Consider the following 21016-nt stretch of genomic DNA (forward strand, 5'->3'; position numbering starts at 1 on the left):
AGAAATCGAAAGTCTATTATTATGTTTCAGTTCTGCTTGTTTGACTCTCCGTAATCTTTTTACAGAGCTCCTCTGGTGCTGTTCAGTGGTGGGATGCCCAGAGCAAGCTATGGAGACCGACACTGCCTAACCATCCTCCAAAACACCAACCACGTCACCTTGGATTTCACCTCCCGCGTCATAGACTTCTTTACCATCCACTCCACAGACACAAATAGTGGTAAGCGGGCTGCCGACGAAGCACAGCAGGCCCACGCTGGAATGCGTTTCTTTGGTTTTCAGGGAATGTTTTCTTGGTTCCTGTGGGTGGACTTCGGTTGCAATCACTTTTCTGTCTCGTAGAATTTGATGACCCTTCAGCCCTTGTGGTTCTCTTGGAAGAGGAGCTAGTGGTGATTGATCTTCAGATGGCCGGCTGGCCCACAGTTCCTGCTCCATATCTGGCTCCACTGCACTCCTCTGCCATTACTTGCTCATGCCACATCTCAAATGTGCCGCCCAAGCTGTGGGAAAGGGTGATCAGTGCCGGACAACAGCAGTGTCCCCTGCAGAACTATGAGGTGAGGACGCAGTCGATGTAGTTTTGTGAATTTAAATTAATTTAAATATACTACAGTTGTATGCAGTTATGCATTTAGCTATCAATACCAGGCTATTATTTTTAAAGCGCACCAATGGTCCGATTTACGATTTAACATTTCTTTTGGTGTGTAAGTGGGGTTTGTAACTCTTGCATATCGTTAACATGTACTAATACACAAAGTAAACAATGATGCGAGTTATTGTCTTTAACGTAAATCTCTTTTCTTGTACTACAACAAACACACGGATTGTAGGCAACAGTTTACTTCCATTGGTGATGTAGGCAAGACCGACATTATCATAATTCCTCCTGCTTTGACTTGCAGCGTCACATTTCCGGCTGACGTCAGAGGTATTCAGGCCAATCACAAAGTACAGCTTAGCTGGCCAATCAGGGACACAGTGCTTTTTAAATCAATGAGTTTTGTGCAAAATCAGTGCATTTTAGGAAGAAAGTTTTTTTTACTATAAACCATGCAAACACATTGTATTATACCAAATACACAAAATAACTTTTTTAGGAAATAAAAAAGTTGCACTTTAATAAAAAATAAACAATTGTATTCTGCAATTATAAAATACACAAAAGTCCCTGTAAAGTCAATCTTAAAGGATTAGTCCTTTTTCTTTAAAAAATCCAGATAAAAAAATTATGTTCTTTTGAGGAAAACATTCCATGATTTTTCTCATTTTAAAGCAACACTATGTAGTTTCCATGTAAAAATGACTTACAGCTCCCCCATGTGGTTGAAAAGCGCAACAGTGCCTGGTATCAGACACTCTTCTGCAGGCAGGGGGAGGGCGGGGTTGTGTTTCCTACCCTCCACCGCCACTTTCAGAGTTTGCTTGTAGCAGCTAGGAGGCTGCTCAGGTTGCAGCAACAGTACAATTTCTCCAGTTAAAAGTTGTTCTATCACTGAAATAATTTTAGAGACATTATTTAAAGGTAAAAAAACTACATAGTGTTGCTTTAATGGACACCAACACTTAACAGCTTTAATGCAGTTCAAAATTGCAGTTTCAAAGGACTCCAAACGATCCCAAACGAGGCACAAGGGTCCCATCCAGCGAAACGACTGTCATCTTTGGCAAGAAAAACAAAAAAATATGCACTTTTAAACCACAACTTCTCGTCTTCCTCCGGTCATATGACGGGCCAGCGTGACCTCATGCAATACGTCATCATGTCAAGAGGTCACGGATGATGTATGCGAAACTACGCCCAGTGTTTACAAGTGTGGAGAAAGAGGAGCGTTCCGACGTAGTTGTATGTCGATTTTTATACTAATTAATGTCTTTGTGTCAGTTTATTGTTTAAAATGGTCCGCAAATGTACATTTCATATATGTAAAACGTGACCTTCCGACGTAATTACGTAATTACGTGAGGTCGCGCTGGCTCATCACACAGCCGGAGGAAGAAGAGAAGTTGTGGTTTAAAAGTGCATATTTTTTATTTTTCTTGCCAAAAATGACAATTGTTTAGCTAGATAAGACCCTTATGCCTCGTTTGGGATCGTTTAAGATCCTTTGAAACTGCAATATTAAACTGCATTAAAACTGTTAAGTGTCGGGGTCCATTAAAGTCCATTAAAATGAGAAAAATCCTGGAATGTTTTCCTCAAAAAAAAAACAATTTCTTCTCAACTGAACAAAGAAAGACATCAACATTTTGGATGACATGTTTTTTTTTTTAGAAAATGGACTAAGTTTTTAAACATGTTATAAATGTATTGCAGAAACACGCCACAAAGACTAAACTATTTAGTACTGAATTGCAGAGTTTGATCGTTAAACAGTTTTTCACCATTTCTGAGTTCAGGATTTATTTTTTTAGGCGGGCCTAAAACGGTTGCTCGATGATGGCACAATAGCAATCGATGGCACGTATTGTAGCGTTATTTAAAAGTTTAGAGAGACAACAGCTTTCCCGCAAGTGGGTGTGGTTTCAGGGCCGACAGTGGATACGCCCTTACCCATTGAAAGCAGAGAATGCTGTCTATTTTTCCAAGATTTTGATAACTTCTTTACTTGCCATATTTTATTTACTTTATAACAATGAAAACCTGTGCATGTACTGTGGATGTAAATTGCACATGGATGTCTCCATTTTGTTTGCTTATGTTTTCTTTCATTTCGGCAGCAAATAAAAAATTTACAATTTATGTGCAACATCTGTTATGTGAATAACATTGCGAGAACTTCAAAAAAAGGCACTCTTAGTTGTCGAGTGGTTAAATGAATAAATGGCACCCTATTTTTAGATTTTAATGGATTATAAGCTAGTGGTGCAAATTTCTGAAAATGATTTTATTTAACAACAGTCAATAAAAGATAAACCAGGATCAAAGTGCTTATTTAATGTAGTTTCGTCTGAATCTTAGGATTGCCAGATGTTTTTCCATTGAAGTGGCAGTCCTGATTTACGCTCCCTTTCTTTATTCTGACAGAACTGGCCAATATGTGGAGGGAAAAACTTAGCACCTGATCCAAAACCGAAAGAACTGCTGTTAACTGGGTGAGGGTTTATTTTATTGCTCCGCTTCAATGTCTTAATACAAACCAATGAAAAGTATTTGTACAGCTCCTTAATGGTTAATGAAAGTTTAGATTAAACATCCAGTGGGCCTGTATTTAACCAATAGTATCATTCTGTTTATTTCTTTCAATTGTCACAATGTGGTTTCGGTTGTTGTAGTCATGAGGACGGCACAGTGCGTTTCTGGGATGCGTCTGGAGTGTCACTCAAACCCCTGTACAAACTGAGCACGGCAAACATCTTTCAGACGGATTGTGACCACAACGACAGCCTGACCCAAGCAGGAGAGGAGGACTGGCCTCCTTTTAGAAAGGTCAGATTTTTGTTCTCACTAAAAATGTACAGGAGATGTGATTTAACCTTTATTTTTTTGCATGCCTTTTACTGCAGATCAAGGACAGCTTCAGCTCTGACCGTTACCATGCCATCTCCATTCTCCTCTTTTGTTGTTTTTTTAATCTGCCTTTTCCTTTGCTTCAGGTTTTATAAAGTGTGGTCTATTTGAGCATATGGGATTCACAGCGGAGTCGATTCCTTTGCACCTTAATTAAAAGCAGACTGTCTGTCTGAAGTCTGAAATGCTTCGCTTGCGTCTGCTGAAGATGAAGCGCATTTCTGCTCTGGATGGCACTGCCGGGTTGTTTTACTGATTTTTCCAGTACAGAATAACATTCCAGTCTTTTCTTTGTTCTGTAGTTTGTATGCAGCTGTTTGGCCGGGAGCACACACATGCTGTATTGGTTGAATGTATCTAGAGAAGGAAATAGGCTTATATTGTTCATAATTTTATAATATGTGGCCCAGTCTGTGAAAACCAAGCTGAATTCTTTTTTTTTGTTATCAGCTGTTTACTACATAAAATCATTCTACATGATATGAAGAACATTCTGTAAAATTGTAACCTTGATATCTTTAATATTGACTAAATAAGGCCATGTCAAAGATTGAAATTGAAACTTTGATTATTAAATTAAGACCGACTTCACAGACATATCCGATTATCATATCTGTTGAGTTATGGTGCTTTTCTTGAAGGTTATTGGAGGTTTCGTTTTCACTGGAATTTAAAAAAGTATTTGTTTATCTTTTGATGGTGTTGCCATGTACCTGATGTTTGCTCCAGACGTGGTTTTGTGACACAAATTTGTTTCTGTGATACCATAAATGTCAGATATTGGATTGTCTGTCTGTGTTTGTGCGATCTTAAGGATAACCGTTTGCATTGAATCTGTTCCAGGTGGGCTGTTTTGATCCATACAGTGATGATCCTAGACTGGGAATCCAGAAGATCAGTGTCTGTAAATACAGTGGAAAACTGGTGGTTGCCGGAACTGCTGGACAGGTGTGATCACCAGTTTTTATGATGAATTCAAAAAAAAATTTAGTAGCTCTGTTGCAAAACCTTAGGATGCACATTAATTTGGAGCGATTTTCCCTCTTATGACAATCCTAGGTAAAGTCCCGATCGTCTTTGATCGTCTACCGATTATTTTAACCAATTTTCCTGTGGTGCATTAATAGTGATTTGAATCTGCTCAGAAGCGCTTCGGGGTCTCTCCGATTGCAAATCATATATATTCAACATGTGGTCTGGTGGGACCCGAGGACAAACACATGCCGTACATAGGGTTACCAGACATCCCGAAAATCTAAGCTGCTGTCCTGAATCCCGAATTCTGCTGTAATTGTCCCGAAAATTATACGGAAGCAAAATCTTGTAGTTAATGTCTGGATAAAACATGAGCGAGGAAGTTGAGTCATCCTGCAGCCAGCCCCCGCCGGGTGCTCATTGGCTGCAGCATCTGTTTTTTTATTGCTATATACACTGTATGCGGCTGCGCGCATTAAGATATGCACTGATAAGGCACGGAAATGCTGGCAGCAGTTAAAACCTGCTGACGTCGAGCCTCCACAACCTTGGTAGGCTATAGCTCAAGTGTGAATTTAAAGTTGTATTGTTTCTATTAATTTATCTAATTCCTCCTATATGCACAAAAACAACAGGACCTTTTTGTCCCGTTTTTGTTTTATAGAGTAGATTAAGAGAGCGAAAGTTGAAAGTGCATGCAGTGACAGTAAAATGCGTGAAGGAGTCGGATTGGTCAAGGGCGAGGCACTGTTAAAAAAATTAATATGCATATGTACTTGTATTAATAAAAATATTATTGGTTTATTAACTTCAGTTTGAAATTTATTATCTTTTATTATTAAATAATATTATTTAGAAATAATATTGGATGAAGTATTAAAGCAACACTATGTCGTTTTTTTACCTTTATATAATGTCTCTAAAATTATTTCAGTGATAGAACAACTTTTAACTGGACAAATTGTAATGTTGCTTCAACCTGAGCAGCCTCCTAGCTGCTACAAGCACACCCTGAAAGTGGTGGTGGAGGGTAGAGCACACAGCCCTGCCCCTCACCCTGCCTGCAGAAGAGTGTCTGATACCAGGCACTGTTGCACTTTTCAACCACATGGGGGAGCTGTAAGCCATTTTTACATGGAAACTACATAGTGGTGCTTTAAATACTTCTATACGTATTATAGCAATTTATTTATATGCAAATTGATAAATGAAACTATTATTGGATGATCCGCCCCCGCCAACCCCGGTAACGTCTGCCCCCCGTCCCGAATCTCATCTGGTCACCCTAGCTGTACAATGTGTCACGTGGAATGAAACGATACCCAATCAGAAAGCGAGCGGATAAAAAAATGAAACAATAAAAACCACAGTCAGCGCAGCAGGCACACTCCGAAGTGAGATGGACATCAGAGATGTACAAAGCAGTCCATCGTATTAATGCAATCTTTTATGCCCGTCATCCGCCATTTTTGTTTACTGTGAAGTTACATTTGAGCGCGAGAGACATTGCGAGTTTTCCTGTGTTCTCAGTCGAGACTCGTGTTGTTTGTGAAGGGAATCTGATGATGTGCTGTCATGATCCCATAGTAGCACTCCACACACTATAGGAGCAAAACTGAATTTTTTGGGTCATCTCATTTGTGGTCATGAATTTTAATAATTGATAAGATTTTAAAAATCTTTTAGTGTGGCCCTAGCTTAAGACATAGTCCACATGTACATTTTTATAACATTTTTTCACCCTTCATTAAAAAAATCCCGTACACACATGCATGGTTTAAAAAAAAATTCTGTCCACATGAAAATGCATGCTATGAAGCACTGTCAAGAGCCTGCAAAACCGCACTCCAACGTCACAAGCCACATCTCAGGTTTTACCAGCTACATGACATAACTGTTATCAGGGTTTTCTGAAAGGTTTGGTTTTGCTTGTATTTAAAAATACCCGTGTTCGTGTGGACTGGGCCTAAGGCTTGCATCCTTCCTATCTGAAATAAAACCAAACCACATAAGTGATTGTTTTAACACGGTAGACTTTTATTTAATACTGAAAGCATTTACAGAAAAAAATTACTCTCATTTCCCTCAACTTTTTGCAGTCTTGGAAACCTTTTAAATTAAATTGCTGTCTTAGATTTTGTCTAGAATGATGCCAAATGTTGCTTAGCTAGGCAGCTCACTATGCTTTCAAACAGCTGTTGTATTTAGATAAAGAAATGGTATCACAATTACAACCCTTACTCCATTCGCAGGTTATAGTGATGGTTCTTAGTGATGAGAAGTCCGATCACATGATTGATGTGGCAACAGTGGATCTTCTTCAGGACCGTGAGGGTTTTACGTGGAAAGGTCATGACCGCCTGCCTCCGAAGAGTGGCTCTGTAGTGTTTGCTCCTGGATTCCAGCCGGTTGTCCTGGTGCAGTGCATGCCCCCTGCAGCCGTTACCGCGGTAACCCTGCATGCAGAGTGGAACCTCATCGCCTTTGGCACCAGTCATGGCTTTGGCCTCTTTGACTACCATCGGCGAAGTCCAGTGCTGGCAAGGTAACTTATGGGCCCATCCAAGACTGTTTTGCTGCTTTGCCAAATGCTTGTTTAGGGCTACGTTCGATCAGTGCTTAACTACTTTGATTTCTTGGAAGATATTTACAGTCATGTGACACAAGCGAGTGTATCTTCTTTGAATGCTATGGTTTTACATATCAGGTTATAATTAAAAACATCTGATACTTATTTTTTGAATAAGCCTCTTCTTTGCTAGTTGTGTAATATCCTCATTAAGAAATGTGTGATTTGTGCGATTTGCTTTTATTAAAACTCGACAACCATAATGTCTACAATTATGTTTCATTTATAGTGAAGCATTTGTCACGTAATGTAGCCGATCATTGTTAAGTATTGTGTGATGGTAATGATTTGTAATGGAGAACACTTTTATATCAGCACACAGTTTGTAGCTTTTGTAGTCTTGGAGAGTAGTCTGTATAGACCGTTTCAGCAGTAACAACATAAACAAGCGGCTTTCGTGGTCATCACGTAACTTCCGGTAAACTCAGCGAAGAATAAATAACAACAAAGTCCTTTTTAAAGTAGTTTATTTATATAACAAGCAAAATAAACAACACCTAGATTACATAGGAACGCAAAACATTTGTTATTTTCGACTAGGTATTTGTTTAAGAGTTCAGTTTCAGCAACTAGTCTGCCCATTAAACAAACAGAAATCGGAAGTAAAGTTCGGACCAGACGCTTATCGCATCACTGCACGTGCGCCTAATGAAACGGTCTATATTAAGGTTCTTTCAAATCATCTCAGTGGGATAAAAAATGTCTATTTAAAGGAACAATAAGTAAGATTTAAAAAGGGATAGTTCACTTTAAAATGAAAATTCTGTCATCATTTACTCATCCTCATGTTGTTCTAAACCTGTATGAATTTCTTTTTTCTGATGAACACAAAAGAAGATATTTTGAGAAATGATGGTAAACACACTGCAGTAAGTGACCATAGACTTCCATAGTAGGAAAAAAATATTTTGGAAGTACTGTGATAAACGACTAAGAAAATATTTTGATAAATGATGGTAAGGACACAGTTGATGGTACCCATTAAATTCCATCATATTTTTTTATTCCTACTATGGAAGTCTGTGGTCACTTACTGCAGTGTGTTTACCATCATTTCTCAAAATATCTTCTTTTGTGTTCATCAGAAAAATTTAATTCATACAGGTTTAGAACAACATGAGGATGAGTAAATGATGACAGAATTTAAATTTTAAAGTGAACTATCCCTTTAAGTATTTTATTAGTCAAAATCAATGTCTTTACTCATAAATATGTCTTCGTTGGTGTCAAATGACCTCTGCCAATGATCTGACTTTTCTTTGTAAGCTTAGAATTTCTTCTCTTTACTTACATTGAATGGGTAAGTCCAAGTAGGCTTCCATGTCGTTCCGCCATATTGATAAACTATAATAGCAGAGAGGGACAAAAAGCACTAGCCTACAAATGCGTTTTTATTCAGAACACGTGAACCAGCTGAAATGGCCAAGGAGATTAGTGAGTACATAACGGCTACCATAGTTGCAATACGCATTTGGAAAAGCGAGGCGCTAGAGAGCACTTGTTTGAATGCAAAATACAATTTCACCACTAGATGGGGGAAATCCTACTTATTGTCCCTTTAACAGTTAATTAAAGTTAGTTTTTGTGTGATTTGAATAGGTTTTGTTTTGTTTTGCGGCAGGTGCACACTCCACCCAAACGACTCTCTGGCTATGGAGGGTCCTCTTTCCCGAGTGAAGTCCTTAAAGAAATCTCTGCGTCAGTCCTTCAGACGAATGCGGAAGAGCAGAGTCTCAGGAAAGAAACGTGTTGTTTCCAGTCCCACTAGTAAAGTGAGTATCGGTGATTTTGATGTAGCCGTGTCATGACATGACGCATAGATCGCACAAGATTTTGCATTATGTTTTTTACATCCATTCACGAGTTATCTCGTCAATTAAGAGAAAACATTTCCCTGCGAATTACGCTTTCCTAACGAGTTTTTACGGTTATCTGTAATTCCACTATTAACCACTAGATGGCACCCAATTTATAAAAAAACTAAAGCAATTTTTTTTTACAACATTAAAAACACCCTGCATATTTTGATAACCGTTCTGAATTTGATCTCGAACTAAATTCCTTTACAAAAATGCAATTATTTCAGCTTTTTGCTCAAAATTTAGTATTTTTGAAGAAACCTACCCATTTTTGAGAGTTTATAAAAATAGAACAAATAAAGATAGATTTTTTTCCCTGGTTTTGTTTGTTTGCTTGTTTGTTTGATTGAAAGCAGAGAGGGTGTGTTCTTTCATTTGATGCTTTTGTGTTTATATATTTATAGAAGAAAACTTTTCCTAGAAGGCATTTTGTGAAAATCACAAACAAAAAAAATGGTGGTGGGCAACCTTTTTTAAAAAAAGGTTGGTGGGGAATGAGTTAAAGAGCCTTTATTACGTTACTAAAAGGAACGTTATTTGGTGTAATACAATGGGTTCCCGTCGTTTATAGTTAAAAACACATTATTTTCCACACACCGTACATTATTGTTGCTCCTCTATGCCCCGCCTCTGTGTCGATTTCGGCAAAGCTCATCGTTCTGAGAAAGCACAGTGTGCTCCGATTGGCCAGCTGTCCAGTGCATTGTGATTGGCTGAATACCTCAAGCATCTGCCGCATCCGCAAGCATCGGAAATATTTGGTAGATCCTCTCCTAACAGGAGATAATATTGTCTTGACTACCTTATCGATATGAATCCGAATCTGATCCAGAAAATGCAGATGACCAAGCTGATCGATCATCTTTACCAGTGCCGCTTGAGCTGAACGTAATAGATTGGTAAGGTAAGGATATTAAAACGTGTATGCATTTGTTATCGTAGAAACGACAAACAACAAGCGCTACTCTACACTGCTCAAAACTCACGCTGTGAATCATAAGCCTACGTCATCAATCATAGCCTATTAAAAGTCTACGTCAACCGGCTGTGGAAGTAAACTGTTGCCTACAATTCTTTCAATTTCAGTTGAAGACGATAACTTGTGTCATCATACACTTTGGGATTTGTAACTTTGCAGATCGTTAATGTACTAACACACACTTACACACTAAAAGAAAGACATGTAAAATCATGAAATGGTAAATAGGGGCTCTTTAAAGAACTTGTTTGTGCATTTAGTGACCGGTTGACTTTTAGTTTTGAACTGTTTTCTCAAGATCCTTGTCTTGGTTGTTCCAGGTACATGAGGCGAACGCTCAGCTTGCAGAGCAGGATGCAGAGGTGGCGCCGGTGCAGAGACGGATCGAGCCCCGATCCGCAGATGACTCTCTGTCTGGAGTGGTCCGGTGTCTCTGTTTCGCTGACACTTTCCTCAGAGACGGTGAGAGAGGGAACTAATTATAGTGTGTATTTTTAGAGGCACTTTTAATGGTTAATCTTACATCAACATACTTTGTTCAACATACAGTAATACATTAACATATTCAATGCACTGCTGTGTGGGGGGAAATCATTTCAGGACAACTTATTTTAGAAATGTTTTGCCAGGTTGTGAATATTTGCAGCTGATTTAGTACCTCGTTTTTAGAGTCTGGGTTGTGATTTATTTCCCACTAGGCTTCATATTTTCAGTTTGAATCAGACTACATCAGAAAGATGAAAATCTGCTCTGTGGTTTTGTGTGAAATGTGTGGGCTGTCACTGAACACCCTATAGAGTCAAACCTGATCAGACTGTTACCCACTGGCGTAAGGTTTGCGTGTTATTAATGTAAGTGATTTAGGCCGTCGCTGTAGATTATGATGTCTGGATAGTCTGGGCCACACAAGCATATGGCAGCTCCAGCCCATTTTCCTCCTCTGTAAGAGTTTGACCTCTTAACTCCAGCAGACTCTTGCACAATACTGATTGAATCTTGAAAGAGAGGCCAATTCTCCAGGAGGGAATTTTGAACACAGTTTTATTGTTTTATGAGTGCACAGTAATCGGGGAAAAAATGTATTCACGATTATGTGTGCGAGTGGAGGTTGTTAAATGTAACATCAGGTCAAGTAACTGTTGTCTGAAACAGCTGTGCCGACTAGGGAACACTAAAAATGCATTTAAACAAAGTGCATGGATGGATCATGTGTTGTTTTGGGATTGAGATCAGGATTAAGAAACACTCGTAGTTTACTTTTTAAAGGGACCTATTGTGAAAATTCACTTTTAAAATGCGTTTAAACTTTAAAGGCACACTCCACTTTTTTGAAAATGTGCTCATTTTTCAGATCCCGTAGAATTAAACATTTGATTGGTTTTGGAATCCATTCAGCTGATTTCAGGGTCTGGGGGTACCACTTTTAGCATAGCTTAGCATAATCCATTGAATCTGATTATTTTTAGCGCGATGCTAATGGTCTAATCAAAGAGTTTTGATATTTTTTCCTATGTTATTGCCCGAAAATAGTCCCCTGCTATTGAAAGGTACGAAGGGGACTATTTTTGGGCGCTGCATAATATCATTGCTCCTCCTGCAGCCATGTTACATCAGCAAAGTCCTTGATTATTACGCCAGTTTGAGAGTATAGTTCCTAACCAAATCTTCCTAGAAAATCACAACTTTTTATTTTCCGTTGGTCTTAGTACACGATGTAACTACAGAAGTGTTTTAAATAGGAAAAATATCAAAACTCTGGTAATTATTTAGCACGATGCTAATGGTCTAATCAGATTCAATGGATTTTGCTAAGTTATGCTAAAAGGTAAAAAACACATTTTTAACTCTAGGGGAGCTGAAAATGACAGGCTGAAAATGAAGGGACACTCCACTTTTTTGGAAAATATGTGTCCACAGTGTGTTTAAACAAAATGATAAAAGGGAACAAATAAAGGTAGGATGATTTTTTTTTTGAATACAGAGGGTTTGTATTGTGTTTATATATTTAAAAAAGAACATTTTCTGGAAGGCATTAAACTTTTGTGAAAATGATGAAAAATGCTGGCGCTGGCTGGCAACTTTTTTTTTAAAACGCTGGTGGGGAAAGAGTCCCCGTTATGTGTTTACACCCTCGGTGTAAACACATAACGGTTCATTATGAAAGGTCTTTATACAACCCTAATAATATAGTTTTGTATATTATTTTGCATTTCTGTCAAGAGATCCTTCTAAAAATTACACACTGCACCTTTAATCTTGGACTCCTTAAACGAACATCTCTTGATATATAACAAACGTTATCATGACCAGATTTTTTGTTTTAGGAACACATCATGGTCCCACCATGTGGGCCGGCACAAACTCTGGCTCTGTATATGCGTACGCTCTGGACGTGCCGTCTCAAGAGAAATTTTCGGAACAGAGTGTGGAGGCTTTGTTGGGGAAAGAGATCCAGCTGATGCACAGAGCTCCAGTGGTGTCCATCGCTGTGCTGGATGGCCGAGGAAACCCTTTGCCTGAGCCATATGAAGTCTCCAGAGATCTGGCCAAAGCACCAGACATGCAGGGCAGCCACTCGGTTCTCATTGCTTCCGAGGAGCAGTTTAAGGTTTGTTGTAGTTTTAAATTCATTTAATTATTAAAGAATCATCAACCAAATGAGAAAGCGTGTAATTATTTACTCACCCTTATGTTATTTACCGTAGGTTTTCATGCTACCTAAAGTTAGTGCGAAGACCAAGTTCAAGTTGACAGCCCACGAGGGCTGTCGAGTACGTAAAGTAGCGCTGTCGAACTTCACCAGCGTGGCTTCTGAGGATTACTCCGAGAACGCTCTTGTGTGCCTCACCAACCTCGGTGACATCCATATGTTCAGTGTGCCAGCATTGAGACCGCAAGTACGCTACGACTGCATCCGCAAAGAAGACATAAGTGGCATTGCCTCCTGTCTGTTCACCAAGACTGGACAAGGTCAGTATGTTTTCATGTTTCTTTAAGGGTAGGGCATGGCTCTCACAACTTTTTATGTTGCCAATTAATTTTAAAATGTAATGCATTGTGTTTTTTGGATAAAAGCATGTACGTGCCATGCATTCATTGTATCTTTGAGCTACTTTGCATGATTGAGATGGACTGTGGTTATGTTTTCAGGATTCTACTTGATCTCGCCCTCGGAGTACGAACGGTTCTCGCTGTCAGCTCGTGTGATCACAGAGCCGCTCTGCCAAGTGGATACTGAGAGACCTCATGATCTGTCTGCACATAGGTGAATCACATAAGACATTGAAATCGTGGATTGCAGTTTAACATTTACAAATGCAACTTACATTTTCTGCCAACAATAGGAAGAGATTCTGGAAAACACAGATAATGTGTCGCGGGATTTGTCCTGGAATCATTTCATTTTGGTTCAGTCACACTGCCAAAGATTTTTTGGATGTTTGCGTTCACAAACATCCTGTAAAGTTCCCGTAAAGACAGGATATCCGGGTGTGACGTGTAATGTGTAATCGTTCACTTGGAATATTTTCCGCAGCATCTTTTGTATACCATTCCATAACGATCTTTTGCCAACATTTTTCTATGTGAACATTAATCTGCATTTAAAGGTACAGTGTGTAATTTTTATAAGGATCTCTTAAAAGAAATGCAAAATAATATACAAAACTATATTATCAGGGGTGTATAAAGACCTTTTATAATGAACCGTTATGTGTTTATTACCTTAGTACGAGACCTTTTTATCTACATACAAAGAGGGTCCCCTTACATGGAAGTCGCCATTTTGTGCCGCCATTTTTCTACAGAAGCCCTTAACGGACTTTTTTTTACTAAGTTGTCTCCGACAATTACATGGTTGTCCGATGGCAGCTTCTCTATGTGTTTCAAAAGCAAGTGGTGAGCAGTGAACTAAGCTGTTTGTTGCAATTCACAACCTCACCACTAGCTGGCGCTAAAATGTACACACTGCACCTTTAAAACCACTGTGTCAAAGTGCTAAACAGTAACTGGGTCAGTGACATAACGTAAAATTTTTTTTGTGTCCGTATGGTTTAATTAAATGTAAAATGGTTAAAATTTCAAAATAAATTTGCAGATAACTTGCATAGATTTTCTTTTTTTTAGTACCAATTCTTAAGATTTCTGGTTTTATGTCAGTTTGAAAGAATATTTGGGGGATAATTGCAAAAATGTCAATGTGGTGTAACCGGTCTGTCTCAACTGGTGTAACTAGTATTTTTTTTTAATGAAAATATAAATATATTCATAAAAAATGTGGAATAAAATATAATCATCTAGTTTAGTTTAATATGATTTTTTCATACATTTTTACATCATTTGTCAAAGATTATTTAGAAAACAGAGCTGTTTTCAGCATATGTCTGGAGAAATATTACAAAAACGCATAAAAATGTACATTTAGAAATAACTAATAAAATGATATTTTAAAATGATTTTTTTTAATGATTACGCTTGCATGCCATCAAGGTGGCTAAAATATTTAATATTTCTCATTCTTTGGCGCAATTTGCGGTTACACCATTTGACATTTTCAGTTCCATTCAGTCTTAACTCTCATAAAAATGGTGCATATGCATTTTTTTTTTTTTGCATAAAATCAACATAAAGTATGTGCATTGAAATAAATCTAATGCGTGCTTTTAAAAGTTTTTTAAAAATCTTTTTAAATTTCTCATCTTGCCAAACCATTTTTGTAACTGACCCAACTATGTTGTAGCAATGATGGGTTTAAATTGACATACACTAATAATGTCAGAGATAGTCTAGTAAACTTGCTGCACAACATTAATAGAAGTAGCAAAAGTGTTTATTTACATATGGGTTATTTTTGGTGGGTGGTCACATGAAAATGAGTCATGTTTTGAATGCTCAGAATAGTAGTTCTGCATTTTCAGCACGTTGATTTAAGTCTTTGTGTTTTTTTTCAGCACGGCAGTCTCACCGCAGGCTAATGGCACTCATAAGACACAAGCCGAGAGCAAGTCTGTCGAGGCTGAAGGTAACAGTTTTGCATTTAAAAGTCTTGACAGCTGGAAAATGAATGTAAATCTTCACCCAGCTAGCTAAAATTTCCCAGAATTGGTCGTGGTTCATTTTTACTGGATTATTTATAGTCTTAAGTCTCATTTGTGAACTTGCTGTTTAATGTTTCATGCAGCGGTTCACTGTTCTTTAACTATGACATCACCCTTTTTGTAACAGTACAAATAGCACCGTTATAAAAATATTACAGCTCATTAAAGGTCCAGTGTGGGTTTTTTAGTGCCATCTAGTGGTGAGATTGCAAACTGCAACTAGGGGTGGGCGGTAGAGGTCTTCTGTGGTCCAAAGAAATGTACCCGACCCGAAATGGCCCGAATTACTTTATACCTGAACCCGACATTCATAAATATTTTTTTTTTTAAAGAAAACCCAACCCGAGATAAACCCGAGATAATTAGACCCAAGGCTCACCCGAACTAGTGGCATTTTTTTAACCCGACTGGACCCGATGTAAACAGCACTGACGTGTGTGCATGCAGCAGTCAGACAGAAAGAAACTCTGCTGGCCTCGCAACCAATTTTGCGAGCTTCTCCATTTGTTTTACTTTGTTATTATCTGACGACGACACCAAGGTAACCACTAAAATGTATACATTTAAAAGTGACTGACATGTCTGTCTCAACAAAAATGTATCTACCACCAGCCACATGTTGCAAGCGCCCTTGGCAAACAGATAAGAGGTTTGAAAAGGACATTGCACACACGCAAGAGAGTTCGGATCTTCTCGGGTCTGTTCGGCAAAAACACATTAATTTTAAAATGTACCTGTAAACCCGTAAAGACCTCTACTGGGCAGTATGATTAAACATTCATTTCATGGAATGAGTCATTTTATTTCACAGTAGTGGTATATTTCATGTGATACTTTTTTATTTCTATTGTTTTTTGGAATATAAAAATTTGCAGACATTTGCCGCTTACTTTAGCTTTTAAGAAACACAGAATTTGAAAATATGGAAATGTTAAAGATAGTGTTAAAGTAAAAATGCCAAGAAGATAACAACAGATTTAAGTCTTGATAGACAGAATCTTGTTTTTAATTTATTAATTTTATAGACTATTGAAGCTATAGTATGCATTCATTGTATTTTGTATTTATGCATGCAGTACATTTAAAAAGAGACCTCTCCTCACGCGAGAGACCTCTCCTCACGCGAGAGACCTCTCCTCACGCGAGAGACCTCTCCTCACGCGAGAGACCTCTCCTCACGCGAGAGACCTCTCCTCACGCGAGAGACCTCTCCTCACGCGAGAGACCTCTCCTCACGCGAGAGACCTCTCCTCACGCGAGAGACCTCTCCTCACGCGAGAGACCTCTCCTCACGCGAGAGACCTCTCCTCACGCGAGAGACCTCTCCTCACGCGAGAGACCTCTCCTCACGCGAGAGACCTCTCCTCACGCGAGAGACCTCTCTTTCTGTCAAGAGATCCTTCTAAAAGTCCCACATTGCACCTTTAAATAGGAATTGAACCCCCCCCCCAAAATTAGACACCAATTAAGCATACATATCATTTAATGTACCCTGCATGAGTATTGTTGCTTCCAAAATCTGATCTGGTTAATAGTACCAAGGATGTCCTAGTTCAGGGTTCCTCAAATCTTAACCTGGAGGGCCTGAGTTTAGGTTCAACCCCAATCAAACTTACCCACCTGTGATTTTTCTAGTGATCCTGAAGACCTTGATTAGCTTGCTCAGGTGTGTTGTTTTAGGGTTGGAGCCAAACTCTGCAGTGCTCCAGCCCTCCAGGGTAAGATTTGGGGAACCCTGTCCTAGTTGATATAATGCCGTTTACCATACATGTCATAAATGATGAATTGTGATGATGTCATTCTTTCAGGGCTGTTGGAAATACGCAATGCCTTGTCCTCCACTCTCCTGGATTCTCCGAACAGCAGTGCTGACATCACTCTGGACACCACAGGCGAGCTCACAGTCGAGGACGTCAAAGACTTCTTAATGTGAGCGTCTTGATTCATCCGCTCCTATCCGCACGAGTGTGTATTTTGGGTCCCTCTCAATGTTTTCCTTTCTTTAGGACTGTGGATGAAGCTGAGAATAACTTCAGGAATATGAGCGAAGAGGATGGAAGACCTCCTGGAATCCTCATCAACTGAAGCGAGACGGCAGACAGCTGGAGGTGAGGAACATTTGAGACTCCAGCAGGTTTGTGGAGTGCCTGTGAAGCTCTGTAGAGATTAGACGGGATATATAAGCACGTTTGCCTGGCTGAGGAGACCGACCCCCGCTGACTTTGGCAGTTGTTAAACCCGTGTTACTGTCCTCGAGGTTTACAAACAGTGATTTGGGGTGTGTTAGCATTGGATGGATCTCAGCACTTTGAACCTCGTGAAAATGAAAAACAGCATCTACTAGTTTATTAGATGATGATGATGGTAGCAGGAGGTAAATGGACAAAATCAGGGTGCTGCTTAAAATCCTATCTAGGGTGTCATTTAAATTTGATTTAGTCCAATTTGTGAGAATGCTTTGACTTTTATATTGTTTACCAGAATCATTTTTAGTAGCTGCAATGGCGTTTACTTCCGAGGCACGCTTGGATTATAAAGTTTTTCTATATTAAGCTGCATTAAAGGGATGGTTCATATTTTGATAAATGATGTTAAGCACACAGTTGAGAGCACCCACTGACTTCCATAGTATTTGTTTATCTTACTATGGAAGTCTATTGGGGCCGTCAACTGTGTTTAAACTCATAAAGGTTTACATGAGGGCAGAGTTAATGATGACAGAATTAACATTTTTGGGTGAACTGTCTCTTTAAATGCATGCAGACTTTAAATGGGGCCTATTAGTTACTGCATTCCTGATCCTGCAAGCTGGCACACAGCGGGGCATCTGCCTCTCGTCTCTGTCCCCAAGCACAAGGCATCTGAACTGCTGACTTGCAGCAAATTAAGTACAGACCACATGTTTTCCAGTGTTTTGTTTAGTCTTGTTAGTATTTGTTTGCACAAGGAGAAACCATGTGCACCTCCTTGTGGGCATATTTGGTAGTGCAGATTGCTTATAATGCATGTGATTATATATAACTGCGTTAAAGCCATATATGTTTTTATTTTTTAGGGGCAGTACGACTCATCAGATGGGCTCATTACTTCTAATTGTATCACGACAGGAACGTTTGTGACTCCGGTTCATGAAGTTTTGCAATGGGAATGTTGCACTTTTCCCTGTGCCAAAAGACTGCTTTCTTTTGTTATTGTCCTTTCCTCCAGTTTTCTTTTCGAGCACAGCCATTGGTTCCTTTTGGGCTGTAAAATGGTACATTTGAGAGGTGACTTAAGGGATCTGATCATTTATAAGCCAGTTGCACAATGTTTGTATGCAGGTAGGGGACTGACCCCATGAAGTCTTTTTTATTTTGTTCGTCTTTTTAACATTCCTTTTCAAGTGTTAACTCGCCGTGTATTGTTAATGAAGCTACGATTAATCGAATAGAAATACTTATTCAGAAGTTTGTATTTTGACTAGTTAATGTTCATATATAGCTGCTACAGTTCAATGTCTAGGGGTATATCAGTGTGTCCAACCCGCACCTCTCTTGGGTTACGTGTTTATTGTGACACCACAGAAAACATTACCGGAACAAAACTCATTTATAATCCCAAACATTTTAAGTGCGTAAGAAATATATATATATATTAGTCTGTATGAAGTGTTTACTTTTCCCCTCCTGACAGCCTTTTCAACAATATCTGTGATACTGTGATGGTTTCTGATAAGTCAGGAGTCTATTGAAAAGTTTAAGTTATGGACCCTGTGGGTTTGATAGATGATATTTCTTTTCTTTTGGGTTGTCTTTATTATTATTGTTGTTATTTTAAAAATAATGTCCCTTAACCACTTGCCATTGTAAGTAATTTTGGCAGAAACTGTGAAGTAATTTGAAGGAGCGTGGTGTTTAACCTTCGACTATTCTCTTCAGTAAATCTAACTAGTTTGTGTTGCGTACGTCTTTACCACAAGTATTAACAAATTATGGAGCTAATGACTTTTCTATTCACACAATATTCTTTAGGATGATTTTATATGGCTTATAGAGGTTCGTATTTTGTATTTTATAGATACTTCACTGGCATTTATGTAACTAGGCATTTTTACCACTGCATTATACGACAGTGTACATATTTCTACATGAAAGGAGTTAGTGTAACTGATAGAAAACGAATAATGAAGGAAGAAATGTATTATAAATGAGACTCATTTGGCGCTGCTCAAATCAGATAATGCAGTTATCAGTCAGTCAGCTTCTAGAAGTGCTGTAGTGTTTATGTGGTAACATCAGCAAAGTCATATACTAGATTGAAAACTGCACATGAATACTTTGCTTTGGTATCACACATCTCCCTACATATTAACTAGTTTGTTTTGCTTGTTACGTATTTCAACGGGACCTCACAAATAGTTGTTTTTTATATTTTTGCATTGATTACATTAACCTTTACTTTCCATCCAACAAGTGTCCTGTGAACCTGTATTTAAGTTTACTTGTGTAGCATTTTAATTTGAGATATAGCAATGCTAATGAAATCTTGAATGTTAATAAAGTATTTACTCCACATTTCTCCGAAAAGTCTGTTTAAAGTTTTTAAAGAAGGGGGGTGGGGGGGGGCTTTTTAGACTGGTTGTAAATTTAAATGTATACACTCTTAAAAAAATTTATTCTGGGGATCTGTTACCACTTCCTAATCTATTGCATTTGTGCACATTAAAAATTCTCATTTAATTTGAGTATTGCAAACGTTTTAAGTTGTCCTGATATAATAATGTTGATAATTCATCAACTTCTTTTTGTGTGTAACTTCAGCTTAAATATTGTTTTAAACGGTCACAGATATTTACATTGTAGTAACTCAAAGGTGGAATATGTAGAATTTTCACCACTAGGGGTCACTATTACACAATAACAAAAGCGAAGCTTAAAGAGTACCAAATTATCCAATTCACGTTTTTACATTTCCTTTGGTGTGTAAGTGTGTATTAGTACATGTTAACGATATGCAAAAGGTACAAACCCCAAAAGTAAACGATGACGCAAGTTATCGTCTCCAACTTAAATCTCTTTTCTTTGACTACAACAAACATACGGATTGTAGGCAAGTTTACTTCCTGGGATTGTTGACGTGGACAAGACCGACATTATCATAATTCCTCCGCTTCAGACTCACAGCCTTTAAATTAACTCCTGTTAGCATTGCATTGTGAGTGAATCTTTCAAACATGGTAAGGGGCAGGGGTGTCATGCACCAATTTTTTTTAAGGGGGCACAGTGTGCACAGCTCACAGAAATTTGTGCATACATAGACATCAAACTAAATAGAGCTTTCATTCTTTTCCATGGCACTTACATTTCTAACAATTTGAACACCCCTGCTTTCATGCAAAAACCTTCAAAATAAAAGTGTTAGACTAACTTTTATATCAAATACATTCAATCGGAATAATGACATATTGGTATGACATATTTACATCTGAAACGGCATGTTTTATTTATTTAAGTTTTAATAAATGACTTGTTTGTGTCATTAATGCATTTCGCACAACAACTGCATTATCCTATGAAATTAATGTAATTTTAAATCCATTAAGTAACGAAAATGACATAAGCTATAGCCACGTGATTGATTTTAATGTTCAATAATGATTTTAAAAATTTGTATATAAAATTATAAGAGGAACGCATTATTGCATCAAGTTTTACCTCATATGTGAGCATGTGTGATTCCGCCCCCCTTGAACTCTGGCGTTGCAGGCCTACAGATTAATCTAGAAATCTACTAATATAACGTCGAGACTGTCACATTTTAAACCATACATTTTCTACACAGAAGAGGTTAACACTACATTACCATACTGGCGTTTGGAAATGTTGTGAGCGTTTCTTACACAATTTAATTCCTCAGATAGCAAAATGCAACAGCAAAGAGCTTGTGAGCGCGCTCAGACGCTGATGACGTCTGGGACTGCGCTGT

General features: G+C 38.4%; 1 protein-coding gene across 1 annotated transcript in view; it reads left to right on the top strand.

Moving 5' to 3' along the window:
* Nucleotides 1–19605, top strand: part of llgl1 (LLGL scribble cell polarity complex component 1) — a 51768-nt gene extending 32163 nt beyond the window's left edge. Inside the window, exons 9-23 of the mRNA XM_073857080.1 lie at nt 66–220; nt 343–560; nt 3032–3099; nt 3280–3433; nt 4358–4462; nt 6742–7034; nt 8740–8890; nt 10277–10418; nt 12281–12564; nt 12662–12926; nt 13107–13221; nt 14906–14976; nt 16861–16981; nt 17059–17160; nt 18108–19605. Coding sequence (XP_073713181.1) covers nt 66–220; nt 343–560; nt 3032–3099; nt 3280–3433; nt 4358–4462; nt 6742–7034; nt 8740–8890; nt 10277–10418; nt 12281–12564; nt 12662–12926; nt 13107–13221; nt 14906–14976; nt 16861–16981; nt 17059–17137 — 2221 coding nt within the window. The 3' untranslated portion in view covers nt 17138–17160; nt 18108–19605. The remainder of the gene's footprint in view (nt 1–65; nt 221–342; nt 561–3031; nt 3100–3279; nt 3434–4357; nt 4463–6741; nt 7035–8739; nt 8891–10276; nt 10419–12280; nt 12565–12661; nt 12927–13106; nt 13222–14905; nt 14977–16860; nt 16982–17058; nt 17161–18107) is intronic.
* The last annotated feature ends 1411 nt before the right edge of the window (nt 19606–21016 follow it).

The sequence above is a fragment of the Misgurnus anguillicaudatus genome, chromosome 19, assembly GCF_027580225.2.
Source record: "Misgurnus anguillicaudatus chromosome 19, ASM2758022v2, whole genome shotgun sequence".
In the NCBI taxonomy this organism is placed as follows: domain Eukaryota; kingdom Metazoa; phylum Chordata; class Actinopteri; order Cypriniformes; family Cobitidae; genus Misgurnus; species Misgurnus anguillicaudatus.